Raw genomic sequence first — 24,693 nt, 5'->3', positions numbered from 1 at the left:
CATTAAGCATATTAGCATATACATTTCTCGTTTGAAATGAGGTAAAGCATGGTGCCAAGTGCAATGCTCAAATCGTGCTACATATATACAACAGCAACGGGGGGGGGGGGGGGGGGGGGGGGGGGGGGGGGGGACGACGACACTGTGTTTTGTGTCTTGACAAAGACAGGGAGGAAATAAATTGCAGCATTGATTAGGACTTTACATCAGAAGGCTGTTACAGTGGAAAAATAGGATTTCATAAATGAATATAAATGATAGAAATAGCCCACGCTTCTCTTGATTCTTTTGAAAAGTGTGATGCACTGTTAATACTGGAAATAATCCCAAATTGGTGACATTCTGTTTGATGTCAAATCCTTTGTGACATTTCTAGCAGTGTGTTTCGTTTGAACGTATGATACGTGGAGATGAGTACTTGCCTTGGACTATGCCTGTACGACGGGGATATCTAAACAGGTTTTGGGGTAACAGTGTGTGGAAACAGGAACAAATCCATTTTCTGGACCATGATGCAGATTAAAATGAGCCCGCGGCAATCAATCACGTACATATGACAGCAGTGTTAAAAACAATGACTCATTTTTCAGTTTGTACATTAATAAAAGGTAGCTATATGTCTTCAATTGTTAACTTTTGAGAGATTTAAAAGACTTTACTTTTGCAAGTGACAGGAACGATGCGACAGGTTGGGATGTAAAAACTGTACACGAACGCCTTTCAAGTTCATGTCTCCCGACTCACGTGAACAATAAAAGCGAGAAAGACTTGCTTTCAAACGTCCGAAGCTCGTCGCGGTGGTAAAGGTGAGTAACAACTGCAGGGGACTTGAGAGGATTTTTCTGGAGAGCATTGAGACAAAGTTCCCAAATGTAATTTTTTTTTCAAAAAGTAAAATTAAAAGAGGTATTATAGTTACAGTGCAAAAACAATTATTTAAACATTTCAAGCATAATATAAAAACATAGCACCAAAAATAACGAGAAATCAAAAACTCATGCAAATAAGAACTGAGGTATTCAAAGGGAAGAACGCCTAATTGGTTTCTACTGAAAACATAACCACGACCTTGAGCTGAGCCAAGTAGGATGCATCCTCTCTTTAAAAGCTTGAATGCTGAAGACTGATTAAACAAGATCATGTTTTAATCACAGGATTTTCTGTTCCTTGCCTGTGCCACGTAGGTTTTAACTTTTATAAAACAAAACGATGCAAACACGAACAGTGTTTCTTCACAAACACACAACTTTGGTGTAAAAGTTAGGTGCTTTTGTCCAAGCACAGAGGAAGTGCATGTGCTTCTCTGTGTGTGCTTGTTCCCGCGCGTCTGTTTGTGTGTGTGTGTGCGCGCGCGCTCTTGCATATACATATTGTACGCTGCATGCACTCGCGTCTGCGTGGGTTGGTGTACGTTCACCTGCGCATTTTTACTCCATCTCTTACAAATGGAAAGGTGCTGGTCAACAATAAAATAACGCTTCCGATATTTTACAAAAATATTCTGCAGCATATTTTACGAATGATATGTCTAAAGTCACCGTGTCGCCAGAGCGACGATTTCTGTACTGCAGCACCAAATTTGAGTTGGGAAGCACCGCACTCACGTCGCCAGCACAATGCACACTTTCCCTAAAGACCACAGAGTGGAAATTCAGCTACTTCTTGCATCGAAAAGAAAATTGTCAACGCTTCAAATCTAAGTATCCGAAACCATTGGTTCTGTATTAAAATATACGTGTAGCTCCATCTCGCTCTGCAATAAGTTACGCAATCGCAGCTCCAATGGAGGTCAGTCGATGGCTGCCGTCAGTTATCATATAACGTGTATTAAATGGGAATGTAAAATCAGCCATAAAAATGTATCAAAAGGTTCAAGAAAACAAAACAAGTGGGGGTTATTTTTAATTAAGGCAAAACCCTTTTGATTAAATGCAAGAGACTCATTGTGTGGCATTAAGTTGAACAAATGGTACTCACTGTAAATGCCAGTTGCTTTAAGTGAAACCTGTTCCTATTTAAATTAAGTGCAAAAACAAGGATTGGGAATGTCACCTCTAAATGTGAATGGATGACGAGGAAACAGGACAATACTGGCACACTCGCTTGCTCTCACCAGCTCATACAAGACAGTTTTACACACTGCTGCTGGACTGGCACTAGTGCACAGGTCAAGAATTTCAAGATTACTAAAAATGTGCAATCTAATAACTAATCACTTTACCAGCATAAGCTTCCTGGCTCACTAAACACCAAGCAAAAAGCTATATTTAAAAAAAATTAAGTAAACATCATAGGGAAACCTGACAACTGTTAAAATGCTTGCAAAATGAATATAAAGCACTCTTGTGATTAATCTAGCAAAATAGGGCAGGAGGAGGGAAGGATTGTGTTCGCGCAAGAGCTTACTATAGTCCACAATTAATCCTAAATTATACTACTGTAGTACAAACACTTTACACCTTCATAGAGTAACTGGCTCACGCTCGATGACCCAGTCTTGTTTTCTCGTGACCCCAGGTGAGCTTATGAAGAGGTGCGGGCTGGGCTGGGGTGTGGGAGTAGGGAGGATGGCTCCTCAGCTGTTTTGCAATGGAGACTGGTTTGCCTTCAGGCTCCTTAGTGCTCTGCGAGCTGCCGCAGACTTGGCAATCCTGTAACTGCGGCCGACTCCTTTGAACTTTCCTTTGCCAACCACCTCCACGGTGACTCGGACTTTGCCATCGTACGTTCTCTCTGCGGGGCTTTAAAAGGAGACGAACTGGTTAGTAAGAAACCCATTTAAATGGGGACATTTCAGTCAAATCACAAGCAAACATATTTGGGAAGTAGAAGCAAAGAACTGCAGATGTGTAGGAAGGAACTGCAGATGCTGGTTGAAATCAAAGGTAGACACAAAATGCTGGAGTAACTCAGCGGGACAGGCAGCATCTCTGGAGAGAAGGAATGGGAGACCCTTCTTTAGTCTGAAAAATTCCTTCCCTCCAGAGATGCTGCCTGTCCCGCTGAGATATATATACATACACACACACATAAAAACAAACAATAATAGTGTAAAAAGACAAAACCAATGGCCCCAAGTCTATGTAGTTATTTGGAGGTTGTAGTCTTTAAGACTAAGTGCTGGAGTAGATCAAGCGGGTCAGGAGAAGATGGACAAGTGACCCTTCGGGTCAGGACCCTTTTTCAGATAAAAATATTAAATATCTTACTCTGTAATAGAATGAATATAGTGCAGCATTATGTGTCATAGTGATCGAGCGTGGAAATACGCCCTTCGGCCCAACCTGCCCAACATGTCCCATCTACACTAATCCTACCTGCCTGAGTTTGGCCCATATCCTCTGCCACAGAAGGCAGTGGAGGCCAATTCACTGGATGTTTTCAAGAGGGAGTTAGATTTAGCTCTTGGGGCTAAAGGAATCAAGGGATATGGGGAGAAAGCAGGAACGGGGTACTGATTTTAGATGATCAGCCATGGTCATATTGAATGGCGGTGCTGGCTAGAAGGGCTGAATGGCCTACTCCTGCACCTATTTTTCTATGCTTCTATCCCTCCAAACCTGTCCGATCCATGTACCTGTCTGACTGTTTCTTAAACGTTGGGCTAATCCTTGCCTCAACTACCTCCTCTGGCAGCTTGTTCCATACAATAGACAATAGGTGCAGGAGTAGGCCATTCGAGCCAGCACCGCCATACACTGTGATCATGGCTGATCATCCACCACCCTTTGTGTGAAAAAGTCACCCCTCGGATTCCTATTAAATCATTTCCCCTTCACCTTAAACCTATGCCCTCTGGTCCTCGATTCACCTACTCTGGGCAAGGCTCTGTGCATCTACCGGATCTATTCCTCTCACGATTTTATAAACCTCTACAAGATCACCCATCATCTTACTGCGCTCTAAGGAATAGAGTCCCAGCCGACTCAACCTCTCCCTACAGCTCACACCCTCTAGTCCTGGAAACATCCTCGTAAATCTTCTCTGTAACCTTTTCAGCTTGGTCTAGCTCACGTCTGTGGTGCTGTTCAACTATTTCTTGTTTTAAAAAAAAATAATTTGATCACAGGATATGGTTGTTTATTTGTAATGTAAATAAAACTATGTATAAGTGTTTATAAAAGGCATTTCTCAAACATGAAGTTTCCCCAGTTATTGTGATGGGATTTGAGCTTGTATTGCTGTCTTGCCCTCTGGAGACGTGTCACGCAGCTGTACAGCACGGAAACACAGCCTTCAGCCCAACTCACCAATGACCTAGTTGCCTAACCACGCTAGTCCCGCTTGCCTGGGCTTGGCCCACATCCCACCAAACCTTTCACATCCATCGACCTCTCCAAATCTTCACCTCCACTGCTTCCGCTGGCAACTCGCTCCATATATACACCACCATGTGTGCGGTAAATGTGCTTCTCATGTTCCTTTTAAACCTTTGCCCTCTCACCTTAATCCTATGCCCTGTATTTTAGACGTCCCTGCTCCACGGAAAAGTTGGCGGCTATTCAACTAGTTTAACCAGCATAATCAGACCCACACCATCTTGGCCACACATTCATTTCACCCCTGCCGTCGAGAAGGTGGTACAGGAACCTGTAAACTGTAACGTCCAGGTTCAGGGACAGCTTCTTCCCTACAACCATTCGGCTATTAAACACTGCAACCTCCAAATAAGCTCTTAACTACATAGACTATTATTGTTACTATTGCACTATAATTGTTTGTTTTTCAGCTCACAATGTCCGTGCCAAACATGATGTCAAGTTACATTAATCTGCTTTGCCTGCTAATGATCCATATTTACCCATCCCGTGCATACCCATGTGCCTATCTAAAAGCCTCTTCAATTGCGTCTTCCTTCACTACCACCCCCAGCAGTGCGTTCCAGGCTCCCACCACTCTGTGTACAAAAAACTTGCCCTGCACACCTCCTTTAAACTTTACCCCTCTCACTTTAAAGCCATGTTCGCTCAGCGTTGACATTTCCACCCTGAGAAAAGGGTTCTGATTGTCTACCCTATTTATGCTTTCTATCATTTTATCTACTTCTATCAGGTCTCTGATACTCCAGAAAAAATTGTTTAAGAAGGAACTGCAGATGCTGGAAAATCGAAGGTAGACAAAAATGCTGGAGAAACTCAGCAAGTGAGGCAGCATCTATGGAGCGAAGGAATTAGGCGACGTTTCGGGTCGAGACCCTTTGCTCCAAAGATGCTGTATCACCCGCTGAGTTTTCCAGCATCTGTAGTTCCTACTTAAACATATTTTCCTGGAGTTTCTCCAGCATGTTTGTCTACCTCCAGGAATAATTGATCATTTGCTAGGAGAATATATTCAGACTTCTGACTAAGTAGCCCCTTCATGCTGTGAAGCTGGAGAAAATTCAAGGCTGGAAATTTGAAATAAAAACTGAAACGCAGAACTGGACTAAAGACATTGGAGAGAAGGACTGGAATGTGGCTGAAACACCACCTTGGTCTTTATTTTAAATATTCATTGCCTGGCTGTTAAGTAACTCTAACCTCAGTGGTTTATTTTTGTTTCATGAAAGATACCATTCAATTTGCGCATGTAATCAGGATCACACATCAGCCCTTTGGCAAATCGGGTCTGTCCCATTAATTGTTTCCACAGGCTCTCAAGTTTCATCTCATTCCCTTACTTGTCAGCTCTTAAACAGCACATCCTATTTTAGTCAAAGGTTGCAGCAGAACATTCCACATTCTGTTCACTCTTGGCTTAAATAATATTTTTTTCCTATTTTAAAGGTGGTCACTTCTTACCATTTTGTCCACAAGTAGAATCCTTACCGGGTACCAGATTAATTCATATTAAAATAGGAAGAATATATATGAAGAGCAGAATCACCAACAAATTGATGGTTAATTTTCTCATTTCAAATGGGAAGCACCTTTAATTTCTTTCAACATCCCATTCCTGATGCTCAACTCAGAACCTTATCCGTTGCTTCTCATAATGGAAGAAGACCGACCAAACCGCAAGTTAATATACATTATCAGCTTATATTCTTTGTATTTCAGAACTTTTTTCCCCCCCAGGGTGGAAATATCAGACTAGAGGGCATAGCTTTAAGGTTTAAGGGGGCAAAGTTTCCAGGAGATACGCCCAAGTATTTTTACGCGGAGGATGGTGGGTGCCTGGAACGTGCTGCCAGGGGTGGTGGTGGAGGCAGATAGATATACGATAGTGTTTAAGAGGGTTTTAGATGGGCATATGGAAATGCAGGGAATGGAGGGAATATATAGATCACGTTCAGGCGGAGGAGATTAGTTTATCTTGGCATCATATTCGGTTAAGATATTGTGGGCCGAAGAACCTGTTCCTGTGTTTTATGTTCTATGTATTCAGAGGCTGTACAGAAATGACATTAATGTCCTGTATGAATCCTGAAGCACCCTTTTTCTAGCTATTCATATTTTTCTATTTGAGTCAAATCCAAAACTTCCTAAGATGATGTTTTAAATGATGTTTTGAATTTGTCTGTAGTTCCAACTGTCTTTGGAGATGAAAAAGTGCGATAAAAATAAAAAAACATTGCGTAAGATTACATAATTGGGTGTTTTGTTTCCTCTTGACAGTTGTGGTCAATCAGATTCTTCACTTAATGAAACACAAAGTGCTGGAGCAACTCAACAGGTCAGGCAGCATCTGTGGAGGGAATGGATAGGCGATATTTCTGACCCTACTTCTGACAGATGCTGCTTGCCTTCTGAGTTCATATGTTGTAGGAGCAGAATTAGGCCATTCAGCCCATCAAGTCTATTCTGTTATTCAATCATGGCTGATCTATCTTTAACTCCCAACCCCATTCTCCTGCCTTCTCCCCATAACCCCAGACACCTGTACTAATCAAGAATCTGTCAGTCTCCACCTGAAAAATATCCATAGACATGGCGTCCACAGCCGTCTGTGGCAATGAATTCCACTTACTCTAGCACAGTGTGTTTTACTCAAGATTCCAGCATCTGCAGTTCCTTACATCTCCAGACTTATCACTTAGATACTGACATGCGATACATCAGTCTCACTGTTTATTGCACAATTTCATGGCGTGCATCATCTTTCCAACTCTTTACCTAAATTTGGCAGTCTCTGGCTCCATCTCCAACAACTCACGAACAGGAGAGCGTGGTACATTCGCTGAAAACTTCTCTGAAAGGTGAAACGCAATAAGAAGCATTAGTGTCGAAGCGGAACCAACCATGACAATGACAGGAGGATGTCAACAAGAAGGAATTACCTATTAGGGGTCTCATCATGGGGTAGTACACCTGCCAAACCGTCTCCAAGGACATCCTGCTGTCCATATAGATGGCTCCAGCGAGAGATTCAAAGATATCCCCCATGGCCTTGGGAACTTCAATATCTTCTTCTTTTTCTTCATCCTCTTCAGATCTTCTTAGCTTTTAAGAAAACAAAACAAAATTATGTTAGACATTCCAGAAAGACGAGTAACTTTGTGCGTAGGAATGGGAACAATTGGCTAATGAAGAGTTTTAATTAGTCACTTATTCCCATTTAGTTGAAATGGCAAAAAAAGGTTTTGACTTGGAATTCACACTCAGAGCAAAATACAATGCTGATCGTCCAGTCAAAATCATTTCTCCTCAAGAAGACATTGCAGGTCAGCCAAACTATTCACATTTGGACTCTTGGTTGAATGGTTGAATTTCTTTCTTGGTTCATTCAATTGCAGAAGTGTTGGCAGCCTTTTGTGCCTTGGACAGCTGACCATTTCTGGTAATTGACTATTCCTTGCCCACATGCTATTCATTGTACGTCAAAATTCAATGACATGATGGGTCAATTTCTCCCAAACTTGTTTATCGGACTTCAAATCCTCTCTGTCAAAAGATGCCTACTTCGTCGAACATTTGCACTCCACCCATCAGGGCCAACTGAAGCATCCGGTTGCTAGCCATTTTAATTCCCCTTCCTAATCCCATATTAACATGTCTGTCCTCAGTATTTTCCACCATCAGAATGAGGCCATATGCAAAACTTGAAGAACAGCATCCCATGTTCTCCTTGGGTAGCTCACAACCGAATGGCATGAACGTTGAATTCTCCAATTTCAGGAAATCCACCCACATGATGAGGGAACTAAAGTGATGATAATGCCAGGGAACATCACATTGGTTATACTTTAATAGATGGTTATACTATTACAGATGGTTTTACTTTTTGTTTGAGATAGCCATTGTCTTTGGGTTTCTCTTTGGACCAGGGCTGTAATGAGGGCTGGAGCTGAAATCCAAACTGGCCACATTGTCAATGACAGCTTCTATTGCTTTGGTGATGATTAAGGGTAGACGTGGATAGGCACATGAACATGCAGGGAATGGAGGGATATGGATCACGTGCAGGCAGAGATTAGTTTAACTTGGCATCTTGTTCGGCATGGACACGGTGGACTGAAGGACCTGTTTATGTTATGACTGACTGGGTGGTACTTAGCCAGAACGGATTTGTTCTGCTCTTTGAGAACAGGACACACCTGGGCAACTTTCCATCTTGTCAGATTGATGCCAGTGTTGTAGCTGTATTGGACCAGCTCCACAAGAGTCGCAGCTAATTCTGGAGTGCAGTCTCCAGGACTGTAGATGAAATGAAACTGCCGGTTTTAATTTCCAGCCTGATACAAAACAAACTGGAAACTGTCCATGTTCACAGCCAGCTAGGGGTGGGGAGGCAATTGGAGTCTTTTTCAATTCCATAACTCTGAGTGAACCAAAAAAGCATTACGCAATTGATTCTCTCGACAACAGACAGCTGGACCCCTGACCCTCATTCTGCCTATTTCTGAAGGGCTGCAACCCATCAAAGTTTTTGATTTTCACTGCCAGTCTCATGAACCATAAACAATCTTAATTGAAGAAAGGCCATTAAAGCAATATAATCAACAGCACAAATGCACTAAGATGAAGATAGGCGTGAGAATGGATATGTGCAGGAAGGAACTGCAGACGCTGGTTTAAACCGAAGATGGACACAAAAAGCTGGTGTAACTCAGTGGGTCAGACAGCATCTCTGGAGAAAAGGGGTAGGTGACGTTTTGGGTTGAGACCCTTCTCCAGACCCAGAATGGATATGTTAGTTCAAATTCAAGTTTATTGTCACTTAACCAATTAAGGTAGAATGATCAGTATCCAGTGATGTGGATACAAGTTCACATCTCACCCAAGCATCTTGGAATTCCAATTTAACTAAGTAAATAAAGCTGGAATATAAGATTAGTATCTGTGGTCAGATTGCCATCACGCCCTCTGGTTTACTGCTGCACTTCAGGATATCTGTCATCCATGCCCTTTTAATGTGACCACTTTGGCAACTTCTTAAACTGCTTAATTCAAGGGAATTAGGGTGGAGAATGACATCGTGATCCCAGGAATGAATAAATATAACCATACAAATTGAGAATTACTGATTTTTGATGGGCAAAGTAGCCTACAACAAGGAAGCAGCAGTCATTAAATCATGAATTTGATCCACTCTATGGGATTAGCTTCAGAGACAATCATTCCACCAAAGAATAATCAGTAATTTGGAATATAGACCATTTAGAACACAAGTTATGGCGAGAAGGCAGGAGAATGGAAGATCGAGGGGAAGCCAAATCAGTCATGATTGAATGACGGAGTAGCCTTGATTCTGCTCCTATCACTTCTGAACTTAAGAAGTACAGCAGAGGAATCGGCCCTTTGGCCCACAATGTCCATGCTGAACATGACACCATGTTTATTTCACTCCCTCCATCAGGAAGAAGATACAGGAGTCTGAAAACTGTGACCTTCAGATTCAGGAAAAGCTTCTTCCCAACAACCACCAGGTTCTTGAACATTACCAGCTGCAGCTACACTATGAACTGCACTTGTCTTGGCTGCACTCGGGACTTTGGATTTTTTTGTGACTATTATTGTGTTTTTTAAATGTATTGATTTTTTTTTGTTTATTATGCTCTCTATGCGTACTGTGTTTACAGGCCTGTGTTATGCAGTTGCAATCAGAATTTCATTTTTCCATTTTCAGTACACGACAATTAAACACTCTTGACCAAGTTAAACTATAATATATAAAGATATTATCCTTATCTCTCCATTCCCTGCAACAATAAGATGCCTATCCAAAAGCCTCTTAAAAGCCACCGTCATATCTGCCTATGTAGACATAAATGCTGGAGAAACTCAGCGGGTGTGGCAGCATCTATGGAGTGAGGAAATAGGCAATGTTTCGGGTCGAAACGTTGCCTATTTCCTTCGCTCCATAGATGCTGCCTCACCCGCTGAGTTTCTCCAGCATTTTTGTCTACCTTCGATTTTCCAGCAGTTCCATCTTAATCATATCTGCCAATACCACCACCCATTGGAGGGCGCTCCATGACCCACCGCACTCTGTCACAAAACCCGCACTGCTCATCCCTCCTTTACACTTTGCCCCTCTCACCTTAAAGCTATGCCCTTTCGCCTGCGACATTTATAATTTATAATAAAGAACCAGAGTAGGATATTCCGAGTGAGTTCAACATCTCTTCACATGTTCCAAATATCCACTTTTTCCTCAGCCTGTAGGGAAACGACCAGGTCTCAACTCAGCAACATCTCACAGCAACTCTAACAGCTCAAGTCTTCTTGAACAGCTCTTTCCAAACCTGTGACCATTATCACCGAGATGAGCATGATGCATAGACATGTACAACAAGTACACGTTTCCTTCAATGTCACACCTTGCCCTGATCTGGAAATGCGGTCACTTAACCAAAACACGGGAGTTTCCTACTCAACGGCACCTACAGCTCACAGCCAGCAGCGCATAAGATGCTGGCTCCACCATCACTTCCTCAAGGAAAGTTACAGATGCTTTATAAATGCAGATTTGTTAGTCATGGCCACATCCGGTAAACTTAAAAAAAATGGCCATTTTGTGAAGGATCCCAGCCCAAAACATCCTCTGTCCATTTCCCTCCCCAGATGCTGCCTGAGCTGCTAAGTTCCTCAGCACATTGTGCTTAGCTCTTTGGCGTTGCCTTGCTATGTTTTCCTAAGTTGTACTTTTTCTAAACAATCCTCAAAACCCTTCTCCCCAGGGGCCGCAGTTCTCAACACAGCAGTTGCAGATGACACAGAATGTAAGTACTAACCTCGGAGTCCATTCCTTGCATTTCATTCTTTTCTAACTGGAACTGAACAAAGTCGTCTATAACATGGAACAACTCGGGTGAGATGGCTTTAAAGTACTTGTGGTAGTCGTATTTCACAGCTAAAGAAGCGAAGATAGTGTTATTCACAAGAGCTGAACGCAGGTCTGTCAACACTCCAGGGGAATGCTGCCGGGGATCTTCGTAAAGGTGCTTGGTAATGAGGTAGTCCAAAATTGCATCTCCAAGGAATTCCAACCGCTGGTAACAATCTGAAAAAAAACATTTAAACGTGTTTAAATTAGAAGAAAAATAACGCAGGTGAAGAAAATCAATTAAATATCACAACACATGGGTGGAACAAAGAGGCAGCACGGTTCCGCAGTTGGTAGATGTGAGTCAGAGCCTATTTCTGTGCGTATGATTGTATGACAAGCTTAAAAAAAGATATCAATGTCAAAACAGGTTTCTGTAGCTTGGAAGTTTGACACATTTGAAAATATTCAATCAATCACCATGCCTTAGCTCATGGTGTAGGTGAGAGAACAATTTATGATCAACTGATCTACCTTTTCCCATTGTTTACAGAGGAGGTGAGAAGTAGAGAGATTCCCATTGCAAATAAACCAAATGCCATCTAACTTTATTTACTGCTTTTAGACGTTGCCTTTGAGCATTGGGCCAGGTTTCAATATCGCCAGCCGACAACTGGCTCTAAATCCCCAAGATATGCTCAAATGAACAATGCCCTTGAACAAAACACAAGGACCGGAGTCACCAGCATCTATGAAGAGAAATAAATAGATGACATTTTGGGTCGGGCCCCTTCTTCAGACTGAAGTTCCAACATCTGCAGGCCCTTGTGTCTCCACTGAACTATTCTTTAGTTAGAGGGTGGTTAATCTGTGGAATTATTTGCCACTGAAGGCTGTAGAAGCCAAGTTAGTGGATATTTTTAAGGCAACGATAGATGGATTCTTGATTAGTACGCAAGTCAGAGGTTATGGGAAGAAGGCAGGAGAATGGGGCTAGGAGGGAGAGATAGATCAGCCATGATTGAATGGCGAAGTAGGCTTGATGGGCCGAATGGCCTAATTCTACTCCTATTCCTTATGAATTTATGTCCTTCACTGAAGATAGACACAGAGCGCTGGAGTAACTCAGCGGGTCAGGCAGCATCTCTGGAGAACATGGATAGGTGACGTTTCACAAAGTGCTGGAATAACTCAGTGGGTTAGGCAGCATCTCTGGAGAGAAGGATAGGCAACGTTTTATTTAACCATTCATCGGACTCCTTCACTGGTTCCTTAACAACCCTGTACACCTCCACCCCAGTGCAGTGCAGTAAACGTATACAGTAATGGTAAATGAGAAGAAGTAGCAGAACTTTTTACCTGTGATTGTATTGTAGTGGTAGGAGGCATGAGTAAATGCCTGCAAAAGGTAGGCCTTGTTTTTGAATCTGTAGTTTATTTTCTTTTCAAAGTTTTCATAACCCGATATTAGGTGGCCCAGCGTTCTGTCGGCATCCGGGTGGTCAAACATGCATCTTGGGGGAATCTGAAGGTGTCCATATTCCTGACCTTTGCAGGGAGATTTCAAGTGGGACAAAGAAACAATTTTAATCCCCCCTGGCTTATCGTTCAAATTAAAGGTGCCCTGCTCCTCTGGCGGCCATTTTCTCTCATCGCCCAGCTTCGCTTCTGCTGGAAGGACTTTCAACCCCAGTGAGCAGAGGAAAAGCTGGGCAGCTCTCTCACCACAGCTGGTCAGGTAACAGCCCAGTAAAGCCTCCACACAATCAGCAATGCTCTTGTCTGCTATGCATTGCTCCGTGTGCAAGTCGTAAGAGATGCTCTGCTTGCCTGTGTCAACGCCACCATTCTCTTCGGAGGGGTTCCAGAAACCTACCACAAAATCATCTTCATCTGTGGCCTTGCTGGGGTCCAGATAGCACATGGCGTCCCACGAGCTGTAGTCAAACTCATCGCCAGAGAAGGAATGACCGTTTCCTGTGGCAGCTTTTTTCGGAGGCTTCCATTCGAAGGTTGGATCAGCAGGCGGGAAAGCAGGCAGCGAGATCTTCTTCCCAAATGCCCCAGACCCCATTAGCATATTGTCGATGAACTTTATATGCTCTTGATCGTACTCTGAGAAGTCATCTTCGTATTCTGCTTCCTCCTTCTGTGCTGTCCACAACAGATCTTCAGGGAAATCGGGGTCATCATCCTCCTCTTCATCATCATCATCATCATCGTCATCATCATCATCATCATCTTCATCATCATCATAGGGATCACCATTAGCCACTTGCCCTGATTCAGCCTAAAACAAAAATAATATTGTTAGGCAGAAATGTTATTTGTTCTCTGGTAGCTATGCTATGCAGGCTGGTGGAACTAGCCTAGATAGGACATCTTGGTCGGCATGGGCTAGTTGGGCCAAAGGGCCGGTTTACGTGCTGTATGACTGTGAATCTAAGCCATACACAAGTAACACAGGGAGTGGGATGGAGGAAAGAGCAGCAGAACACGAGGTAGAGGGAGATTAAGCGGGTGAAAGATTTGCAAAGAGAATTTCCAAGCTGTTTTTATCTGCAAAAATATGCTGGCCAGAAGGGAGTTAGCGAGGCAGCATGTGAGCAATAAAATTGTATACACGTTGGATACAAGTAGATTAGGTTAGCAAAGAGCCTAAAGAATAGGCTAATGATATGGATAAGAATCAGAATTTTACAGCACAGAAGAATATTTGGTTCATCTCATTCCATTGTTTTGCAGGGCAAATCAGTTAGTCACATTCCATCATTCTTTCCCCACAGCCACATACAGTGCATTCAGAAAGTATTCACACCCCTTCACTTTTCCACATTTTGCTACGTTATAGCCTTATTCTAAAATAGATTACATTCATTTCTTTAAATTATCAATCTACACACAATACTCCATAATAAGAGCGAAAACATGTATTTAGAAATTTTTGCAAATAAATAACTGAAATATCACATTTACACAAGTATTCAGAGCCTTTACTCAGTACTTTGTTGAGGCACCTTTGGCAGCGATTACAGCCTCAAGACTTCTTGGGTATGACGCTACAAGCTTGGCACACCTGTATTTGGGTAATTTCTCCCATTCTTCACTGCAGATCCTCTCAAGCTCTGTCAGGTTGGATGGGGAGCGTCGATGCACAGCTATTTTCAGGTTCCTCCAAAGATGCTCGATCGGGTTCAAGTCTGGGCTCTGGCTGGGCCACTCAAGGACATTCACAGACTTGTCACGAAGCCACTCCTGCGTAGTCTTGGCTGTGTGCTCAGGGTCGTTGTCCTGTTGGAAGGTGAACCTCCGCCCCAGTCTGAGGTCCAGAATGCTCTGGAGCAGGTTTGCATCAAGGATCTCTCTGTACTTTGCTCCATTCATCTATCCCTCGATCCTGTCTAGTCTCCCAGTTCCTGCCACTGAAAAACATCTCCACAGCACGATGCTGCCACCCCCATGCATTACTGTAGGTATGATATTGGCCAGGTGATGAGCGGTGCCTGGTTTCCTCCAGACGTGACGCTTGGTATTCAGGCCAAAGAGTTCAATCTTGGTTTCATCAGACCAGAGAATCTTGTTTTTCATGCATTTTGGCAAACTCCAAGTGGGATGTCATGTGCCTTTTACTGAGGAGTGGCTTCCGTCTGGCCACTCTACCATAAAGGCCTGTTTGGTGGAGTGCTGAAGATATAGTTGTCCTTCTGGAAGGTTCTCCCATCTTCACAGAGGAACTCTAGAGCTCTGTCAGAGCGACCATCAGGTTCTTGGTCGCCTCCTTGACCAAGGCCCTTCTCCCCTGATTGCTCAGTTTGGCCGGGCGACCAGCTCTATGAAGAGTCCTGGTGGTTCCAAAGTTCTTCCATTTAAGAATGACAGAGGCCACTGTGCACTGCAATGCTGCAGAAATTGTTTTATACCCTTCCCTAGATCTGTGTCTCGACACAATCCTGTCTCGGAGGTCTACGGACAATTCCTTCGTCTTCATGGCTTGGTTTTTGCTCTGACATGCACTGTCAACTGTGGGACCTTATATAGACAGGTGTGTGCCTTTCCAAATCATGTCCAATTAATTTAATTTACCCGTGGTGGACTCCAATCAAGTTGTAGAAACATCTCATGGATAATCAACGGAAACAGGATGAACCAAAGCTCAATTTTTAATGTCAAAGCAAAGGGTCGGAATACTTATGTAAAAGTGATATTTCAGTTATTTATTTTTAATTACTTTGCAAAAATTTCGAAACACCTGTTTTCGCTTCTTCATTCTGGAGTATTGTGTAGATTGATGATTTTAAAAAAAAGAATTTAATAAGGATGTAACGTAACACAATGTGGAAAAAAGTGAAGGGGTCTGAATACTTTCTGAATGCACTGTAAATACTTCTACCTTCTGATATTTATACAATTCCCTTTAAAACCAAAAATTAATCTGCAATCACCACACTTTCAGGCAGAGCAATCCAGGTTGCAGAGCTCTAGGGACCCAGGGTTCGATTTCAATCTCTGGTGTTGTCAGTTTGGAGTTTGCACATTCATTCTGTATCTAATAGTTTCCTCTCTGTATCTAATAGATGTGCTCAAATTTCCTCCCACATTCTATAGTTGTACTGGTTGGCTAATTGGCTAAATTATGTCTTAGAATAGGTTTACTGCAAAATGAGTGAAAGGAGTGTTGATGGACATGTGAGAGGGGGAATATAAGCTACAGGGATACATGGAAATTAGAGAAGGAACAGGATTCAAGAAACTGCAGGTGCTGGAATCTGGAACAAACACACAAAGTGCTGGAGAATTCAGCAGGGCTGGCAGCATTTGGACGGGGAAATCAACGGGTGACATTTCGTGTCAGCTTGGAACTTTTGGTCTGAAGGAGGGTCCTAACCTGAAACATTGACTGTCCAATTCCCTCCACCGTTGCTGCCTGACTCTCTGAGTTCCTCCAGCACTTTGTGTTTTGCTGAGAAATGGGATTGCTCATTAGGGATGTATTATGGGCAGATTGGCCTGTTACTTTGTTACAAGTAGGTATGTTTCCTTATGTCAGGGCGGCACAGTGGCAGATTTGCTGCCTTACAGCACCAGAGACCCGGGTCCAAGCCTCACTACAGGTGCTGTCTGTACGGATTTACACATTCTCCATGTGACTGGGTGGCTTTTCTCCGGGTGCTCTGGTTTCCTCCCACACTTCAAAGACATACAGGTTTGTCGGTTAATTGACTTATTTTAGTTTAGTTTAGAGATACAGCGTGGAAACAGGCCTTTCGAACCACCGAGTTTGCACCGACCAGCGATCCCCACACATTAACACTACCCTGCTCAAACCAGGAACAATTTACAGTTCTATGAATCCAATTAAGCTACAAACTTAATTATGTACATATTTGGAGTGTGGGAGGAAACCGAAGATCCCAGAGAAAATCCACGAAAGTCACAGGGAGAAAGTCAAACTCCGTAAGACAGCACCCGTAATCAGGATAGCTCCCGTGTCTCTGGCGCTGTAAGCCCACAACTCTACTGCCGCCTCCCTGCAAACTGTCCCAAAAGTGTAGGATAGCTCTAATATACGGGGTGATTGCTGGTCAGTGTGGACTCAGTGGGCCATGCTGTATCTCCACAATCTAAAGTAATGTGTAAAATCAACCGTGTATCTTTTGCCAATCGTGTTAAACCTAAGCCCGCTGCTAATGCAAAGACTCTCACTTCATTTACTCTATCCAAACTAATTAATATTTTGAACACCTGCTTCAATACTTCTCTCAAGTTTCTCTTATCCAAGTAAACCCATCCAGTTTCGCTGGTCTAACCTTTCATCCAAAACCCCTTTCATTGCATGGCAAGTGACTTAGGTAAGCGTGGGAAACTTCTATAAAATAAAGGTCAGGAGTATCTATTATGAACATCATGGGACAGTTATAATGTGAAATATATTCTACATGAACGCTCGCTGTTTTTGTGGGCAGGGTATAAATTGGAACCAGCTTTGGGTGGAACTCAGATGCTGTGTAAACACCTGTAAAACGTTTTTCGGCACTGGAACAGGAGTTAAAACCAGCTGGACATGTTTTGTACCAGGGCCTATTGCTGCAATGTTTTCTCTGCACAGGGACTTCCTCCACTTATTCCATATTAGGAGAGTGGAGTGCAGGAGGGAGCTGTCACATGAAAGAGACATGGGAATTGGGGAAAAGAAAGATTTGGAAGTTCCCCCTTTTCTTTCAGATTCCTATTTGGTCAACCGATTTCTTTTCAAGAATTCTATTCTAAGGAACATTTATTTTATCCATTGGTAAGGCGACGAAAATTGCATTGTACTCGAGGCATGGTTTCACTGGAGCCTTGTACAAGCAAATGTAAACATTTCTACAATTACTAATACTAATACTTATCAACAGAAAGCTCTCAAACTTGCAGATGAAGATATTGCCAAAATGTTGCACAGCAACAACATGTTTACTGTCCATTGTGGATTCAGGCACTGGTGCAGATTCAAATAAGTTGTTTTAAAGTAAATGTGGAAAATATTACTTCATATTAACATGGATCTGGGAGGCCCCCTAACCTGGACAGATCCTTTTCTTTTTAAAGAAGTGCTTTATCCACCTCCTTTATCTAAAGTAGGTTACACTTACCATGTCTTTCATTTCGCTCTTGTCTGCAATGTATTTGTCCTGATTTACCACGTAGCCAGGAGGGAGCCAATTAACGGGTGGGTCAAATATCGAGACGACCATTCGACTAGGAAGACCTTTCTTCTTTCCAAGGCGATAGAGATTGCAGTTGCTGACCTGAGGAAATGTAGCAAAAAAATTGGTTATTAATTTTAGCCAACAAAGCTAAAACCACCGAGAAAATTTTACACAGGAAACGGAAATACCCAGAACCATCACACAGTGGGAACTGATTTCTTCCAACTGCTTGCCTTAAAGGAATGGGGATATTATTAGTTAAGCAACTAGTCCTGCATTAAGACAGTTAAATTGACTGCAGGGCTCAAAAATTACTCCGAAGCAATTTTCTAGCAATCCACTGCAAATCATTTCAATACGTTTTGTGCAGCTTTCTATCGCCTGCTATCATTTCAGACGTCTACTATCATTTCAGTCATCAGCTGTCATTTCAGATGCCTGCTGCCATTTCAGACTTGGGCAAAATTATCACAAAACCACTTCACAGTTCTAAATTTTTTTAAAACAGTCAAGCAAACAGGATAGGAGACACTGAGCATCCAGTGCAGCTTTACCATTTCACAACTATATAAAATGTCAATGTTCAATTACATATCACAATATGTATTTATTGGGGTCATGAGGGTGCCCTCATCTGAGTGACCATTTGGACAGCCATCCATCCACCCACTAACGCAACCACACCACTTGCATTTCAGTTGGACACATTGGAAATCTGCACCTCAACTTCATCTGCCACACGATTGCCCATTCACTGTAATTCACTGCTACTTTCTTCACAACTGCATCGTAACCATCACCTTGAAATAACGATTAAAAGCAGATGGACCAACCACCGTCCGCCAAGGTTACAATATTGCCCCCAGCCCATTCAACTTTCCAAAGTTCTCCTGTGCAAACAGAAGAGGCATGAGTCATTGAAATAGTATGCACGGACCGACAAGGGAAAGATGGAGAAATAAATACAAGTGGGAATAGGGGGCCAATCAAAACGGAAAGGACAGGAATTAAGCCATATGGATGTCGGCGAGTTGGATTTTGTGAAGGGTAGTCATTGATTCATGGAGCTATACAGCATAGAAATTGGCACCTCAGCCCAACACATCCATGATGCCTTTCAACACTAATCCCATTTGCCTGCATTAGACCTTTAGCCATCTACTCCTTTCCTATAGAGGTAGAGGTATAAATGCCTTTTAAATCCTGTAATAATTGTATCTGCGGCAGCACATAAGAATCCCAAAGCAGCAGTAAGGACTTTTAGAGAAGGTAAAGATGTGGATAAATATTTGTGACAGCACGGGTCATTGTGACATGGATATATGAAACCCCAAAGGCAGAAACATAGGGTCTTAGCAGTGGCTAGTACACCGAGGTGCAGCTTAGCCAAGATCACACAGCATCAAAGTCACAGAGAGAGGGCAACTTAACCAGAATTAGAGCACCGTCGGAGTTTTTAGCACAAACTAAACAGAATTCACTTATAAAGGAAGCCATTTTTAACAAGTTCCCATTCCAACGATTTGCTAACAACATAGGTGTGGACAAAAGTAGTGTACTCATTATACAAATGAATGCGGAGCACTTGGCCACGGTCAGGTCATCCAAGGTTCAGGGTGCATTCCAAAGGAAAAAGTTAGCAAGTGCTGTGAGGTAAGTAGTCCTCGGAAAAGGAAAGCAAGAGGGTGTACGTTGGCAACCGTTGAAATAACAAAATACAAAAGCTTTTTGCATTTTGTTTGGAGATAAAACTGAAGAGACAACTGGTGCAAAACGTACGGCAGAATGAGTTTAGAATCAGAAAATAAAAATGACCGAGCCACATCTGGCAGCAGACAACTAACTGATGCAGTAAAATGTCAGTGGCTGAAAACTGGACTCGATGAAGCCTAAAGAACAAATACTTTTATTCAGATTACGCCAGTTCAGTGATTTTCCACAGTGCAAGCGCCAAATTGAAAACTGCACAAGAGCGATTAGTCACTGGACAGATCTTAACCAGGCCAGACTTTAAAATCCCAAGAGGAACAGAATCTTACCATTAGACCTATTCCTCCAAAAAACTTTTAATGAGTGTTGAAATAAATGAACTCGGGCTCAAAACGTACCTCATGGAAGATCTAATGATTATTCAGAAGAATGAAAAAGGGGACAATTTAATTAAAATATATATGACTGCTGCAAAAGCAAGACCATGCCATTTCTGCCAAAATCTTACTAACATTACTTGCATGTTGTGACTCGAATACTTGCCCTTCAGTCAAAAGGCGACAAAATGTGGCCACATTTATTGGGTGTGATGGTGATATTTGGATGGTACCATCTGGGAAGGAACACTCAGCGGGTGGTGAGTATATGGAACAAGTTGCCAGAGGCAATAGTTGATACAGCTACTATAGCAACATTTAAAATTAATTTGGACAGGTGCGTGGATAGGAGAGGTTTAGAGGATATGGGCCAAACGCGGGCAAATGAGAGTATCTTGGTCAGAATAGATGTTGGGCCGAAGGGCCTGTTCCCGTGCTGTACGACTGACTGCAAATTATGTAAAAAACATGCTAAAATGGCGCTGTTTCAGCACAAGTTACTATCATAAAAGATGCACAGCAACTATCATTAATCCTAGTTTATACAAAAGTGTGGCCGAACTAGGATTAATGATGATCGCTGCGCATCTGTAATGTTCCAAAGTTAGTTCCAAAGTTGCACAAATAGGAACTGCTTTAAAATGCTCCAGAACTGCTTATAGAGCAGCGTTAGGAATTCCTGTCACAGTTTTGCTGCTGTTTTAAGTTGAAGTAGAGAATCAGCTTTGGAATCAGTCACTGTACATTTGGGATGTATAAATGGGATGTATACCAAGCAGAACAAAATGGACAGAGCAATATGTTTGGGAGCAGGTAAGGAACAATTTAAAAAAAATGATAGTGAAAGAATAGAGAATACATGCAGGGCTCTCGCTTAACTTTTTTTCCCTGTTGCCAGTCGGGCAACCTTGGCAGCTTTTTAGGTTGCCAAATGACAGTTTAGGTGGTCATTTAAGATGGCTTGCATGACGCGTGCTCGGACGAAGTGCGTAGTTTCCAAAGGAGGAAGATTCCAAGACGATCGATCAGTTCAGAATCTCCTTGCTAAGTGTTGAAGGCAAGATTTTCTTCAGCATAGTGGTGAGGCGGCTGACCAACTTCCTCTCCAGCAATGGTTACATCGACAGCTCAGTGCAAAAGGGAGGCTTATCTGGAGTGCCGGGGTGTCTAGAGCACACGGGAGTGGTGACCCAGCTCATCAGAGAAGCCAGGGAGAACAAGGGTGACCTGACAGTGCTCTGGCTTGACCTGGCCAACGCCTACGGCTCCATCCCGCACAAGTGGCAGATCTCATCCTGGACTATTACAACCAGTTCAGCATGAGAGTCTCATCAGGGTCAGTAACATCAGATTGGCACAGACTGGAGGTTGGGATCATCACAGGCTGTACCATCTCTGTGATCCTTTTTGCCTTGATCGTCAAGTCTGCTGAGCCAGAGTGCCGGGGCCCTCGGACCAAGTCAGGAATATGCCAACCACCAATCAGAGCCTTCATGGACGACCTGACTGTCACCACTGAGTCAGTGCCAGGAAGCAGGTGGATCCTGCAGGGGTTGGAGAAACTGATTGATGGGCAAGGATGAGGTTTAAGTCAGGAAAATCAAGGTCACTGGTGCTGAAGAAGGGCAAAGACATGGACAGATTCCGCTTCAGCATCGAAGGGTCACCAATCCCAACTGTCTCCGAAAAGCCAGCGAAGAGTCTTGGCAAGGTGTTTAACAGCAGCCTGAAGGATACAGCATCTGTCCAGGCAACCTGTCAGGAGCTGGAGAGCTGGCTGAGAGCAGTGGACCGGTCGGGGCTTCCCGGCAAGTTAAAGGCATGGATTTACCAGCATGGTATCCTGCCAAGGATACTCTGGCCACTGCTTGTCTACGAAGTCCCAATATCCATCGTAGAGAGATTGGAGAGGAAAGTCAGCAGCTTTCTCAGAAGGTGGCTGGGACTGCCCAGGAGCCTTTACGGAAATAACACCAAGCTCCAGCTGCCCCTGAAGTCCCTGGAAGAGGAGTTCAAGGTGACTCGGGCCAGAGAGGTGATGATGTACAGGGACTCCAGCGACCCCAAGGTGGCTCAAGCAGGGGTGGAGGTGAAAACTGGGAGGAAGTGGAGAGCCGGCGAAGCCGTGCTGCAAGCAGAGTCCCAGATACGCCACAGAGTCCTGGTGGGAGCAGTGACTCGGAGAAGAGCAGGCCTGGGAATCTTCCCATCTCCCCAGTTTGACAAGGCCAAGGGGAAGGAGAGGCGCAGGCTGGTCCAGGAGGAAGTGAGGGCAGTGGTGGAGGAGGAGAGGTGTACCAGAGCAGTTGGATTGAGGCAGCAGGGAGCCTGGACAAGGTGGGAGCAGGCCATGGACCGAAAAGTCACATGGACTGAGCTCTGGCAGGCTGAACCACAGCGCATCAAGTTCCTGGTCCAGGCAGTGTATGATGTCCTGCCCAGCCCATCGAACCTCTTCATCTGGGGCAAAGCGGAATCTCCAGATTGCCCGCAATGCTCAGGCAAGGGGACATTGGAACACATCCTGAGCTGTTGCCCAAAGTATCTTGGGCAGGGCCGGTACACATGGCGTCACGACCAGGTTCTCAAACCCATTGCAGAAGCCATCAGCATGGGAATCAGCAGCTGCAGACAAGAACGCCCCACCACCCAGATGATCACCTTCGTGAAGGCCGGAGTGCAGCTGCCAAGTGAATCAGTCAGGAATCCTGGCGACGGCGCAGGGCTGGCAGCTTTCCGTAGACCTGGTGAAACAGCTGAAGTTCCCACAGCACATTGCCACGACCACCCTGAGGCCAGATATCCTCCTGGTCTCAGAGGCGACCAAAAACATCGTCTTGTTGGAACTGACAATGCAGTGGGAGGACCGTCTGGAGGAGGCCCACGAGAGGAAGATGGCCAAGTATGAAGAGCTGGTCATAGACTGCCGTAACCAGGGCTGGAAGGCAAGGTGTATGCCCATCGAGGTTGGCTGCAGAGGTTTTGCAGGGCAATCGCTCTACAAAGCCTTGAATGCACTGGGCATCAACGGAGTGGCAAGGAGAAGGGCCATCAAGAACACCACAGAGGCAGCGGAGATGGCATCAAGATGGCTCTGGATCAGGAGAGAAGGTCCATGGGGAGGAGCGAATGCCACCTGAACACAAGTCGTGGTCTGATCAACCACGGCTGGGTCGCCTGGGTGAGGGTGTCTGATGTTGAAAGACCAGAAACACCCAATGACCCTAGGTTACATCACTGATGATGTGTTCAGGAGCATCTATCGATGTATTTGTATCAACCAGTCGGAATTATGCTCAATGAAGCATTCACATATTATTTCTGCTTCAAATAAAGTCACAAACTAACATATTCACCAATCAAGACATGATATATACCACAATGACATGCAGCAAAATTATAATACAGTATCTCAACTCTTTTTACACATTGCAATTAATGCAATTTTTATTATTTATTTCCACTTCCAAACAAAAATGTGGTTAGATTATTCAGCGTATGATCAACCTGTGTCAATAAATCCTGGACCTTGATAACATATATGTTTAACCATGCACACTACAGATTGATGCAAGCATGTTTTCTGTGAAGGACCAATAATTATCATGACATGGCCATTGAATGGGTCGTTATTGCTATTGGTACAGAAACACTCTCGCTTCCCACATAATTTATCCACAACAAAATATACAGGTTGCAAGGAATTTTCTAAAGGCATTTTATGATAATAGCTGACAAAACTGACTACCCATCTGACAGGTTAAACATTACACTAACTAACAAGAGATGGCCAAAGGACATAAATGCAGCAAATGTTTGGTAATATATTTAAAGGTGTCAAGACGCCACATTACCAGACATTCAGATTAGATGTATGTGGCAATGAAGATACCCAGTTTGTAAGCACCATTTAAATTTTTTTTGTTGATAAACGCTTTTTCCATCATTCCCACTTCAGAATTAACGTTAAAATTTCAACTGAAATATCTCCTGACCAAATTTGTGATGTATATGACTGACTGGAGAAGTAAAACCTGGATAAATCCAATGTATAGTTGTGAATGTTGCTCATTAATTAACTACAGTACAGATACTCCATATATAGAGCATTGATTTGCCATTAAAATGAATTCTGTAATTACGTGTCAGTGACAATCGAACACTGCTGTTTTAATGTTTCATGTGTTCAAAATTTAATTAATCCATCTTTATGGATTAAAACAAATAATAACATTGGGAATTAAAACATATTTGATTGCATTCCGTTATCAAACATAGTCAATGTTAGCTCTGAAGACATTTCCAGCACAATAGGGTCGGGAGGGTCAGGAGGGGGTGTATGAATCAGTGCAGGATGGATAGGTGGTGGTGGGGGGGGGGGGGCCTTGAGAAGGCAATCGGTGTGGATTGGATGGATTGAGGCAGGGGAATTAGTGAGTGTTGATTGGAGTAGGTAAAATTATGAGGGGAGAGCGCGGGGGATGTCAGTGGGGTTGAATGGAGGAGAGCTGTGCAGGATGGATGGGAAGGGGGGGGGTCAGTACAGGATGAATTGTGGGACCAGTGTAGGATTGATGGGGAGTGGCAGGAGAATCAATGCGAGGTGGCTAGGGAGATCAGTGCAGGGTGAATAGATTGGGGGGGGAGTGGGGAGCACAGGGGATGTCAGTGAGGACTGAATAGCGACAGGAACGGGGATCAGTGCGGGATGGAGTGGAGGGGTCTCAGGA

General features: G+C 43.5%; 1 protein-coding gene across 2 annotated transcripts in view; it reads right to left on the bottom strand.

Annotated features, from left to right (window-relative positions):
• Positions 1 to 1,870: 1,870 nt before the first annotated feature.
• dicer1 (dicer 1, ribonuclease III) overlaps positions 1,871 to 24,693 on the bottom strand; it is a 118,139-nt gene continuing 95,316 nt past the window's right edge. For both annotated transcript variants that reach the window (XM_033027526.1, XM_033027527.1), the window contains 6 exons: positions 17,820 to 17,975; positions 12,547 to 13,477; positions 11,156 to 11,424; positions 7,259 to 7,421; positions 7,095 to 7,170; positions 1,871 to 2,741 (listed from right to left, as the gene is read on the bottom strand). In XM_033027526.1, the coding sequence (XP_032883417.1) occupies positions 2,576 to 2,741; positions 7,095 to 7,170; positions 7,259 to 7,421; positions 11,156 to 11,424; positions 12,547 to 13,477; positions 17,820 to 17,975 (1,761 nt within the window). In that variant the 3' untranslated portion in view covers positions 1,871 to 2,575. The remainder of the gene's footprint in view (positions 2,742 to 7,094; positions 7,171 to 7,258; positions 7,422 to 11,155; positions 11,425 to 12,546; positions 13,478 to 17,819; positions 17,976 to 24,693) is intronic.

Source organism: Amblyraja radiata, chromosome 9, assembly GCF_010909765.2.
Source record: "Amblyraja radiata isolate CabotCenter1 chromosome 9, sAmbRad1.1.pri, whole genome shotgun sequence".
Taxonomy (NCBI): Eukaryota; Metazoa; Chordata; class Chondrichthyes; order Rajiformes; family Rajidae; genus Amblyraja; species Amblyraja radiata.
Note: the sequence above shows the minus strand (reverse complement) of the source record. Positions and strands in the feature narration are given on the sequence as shown.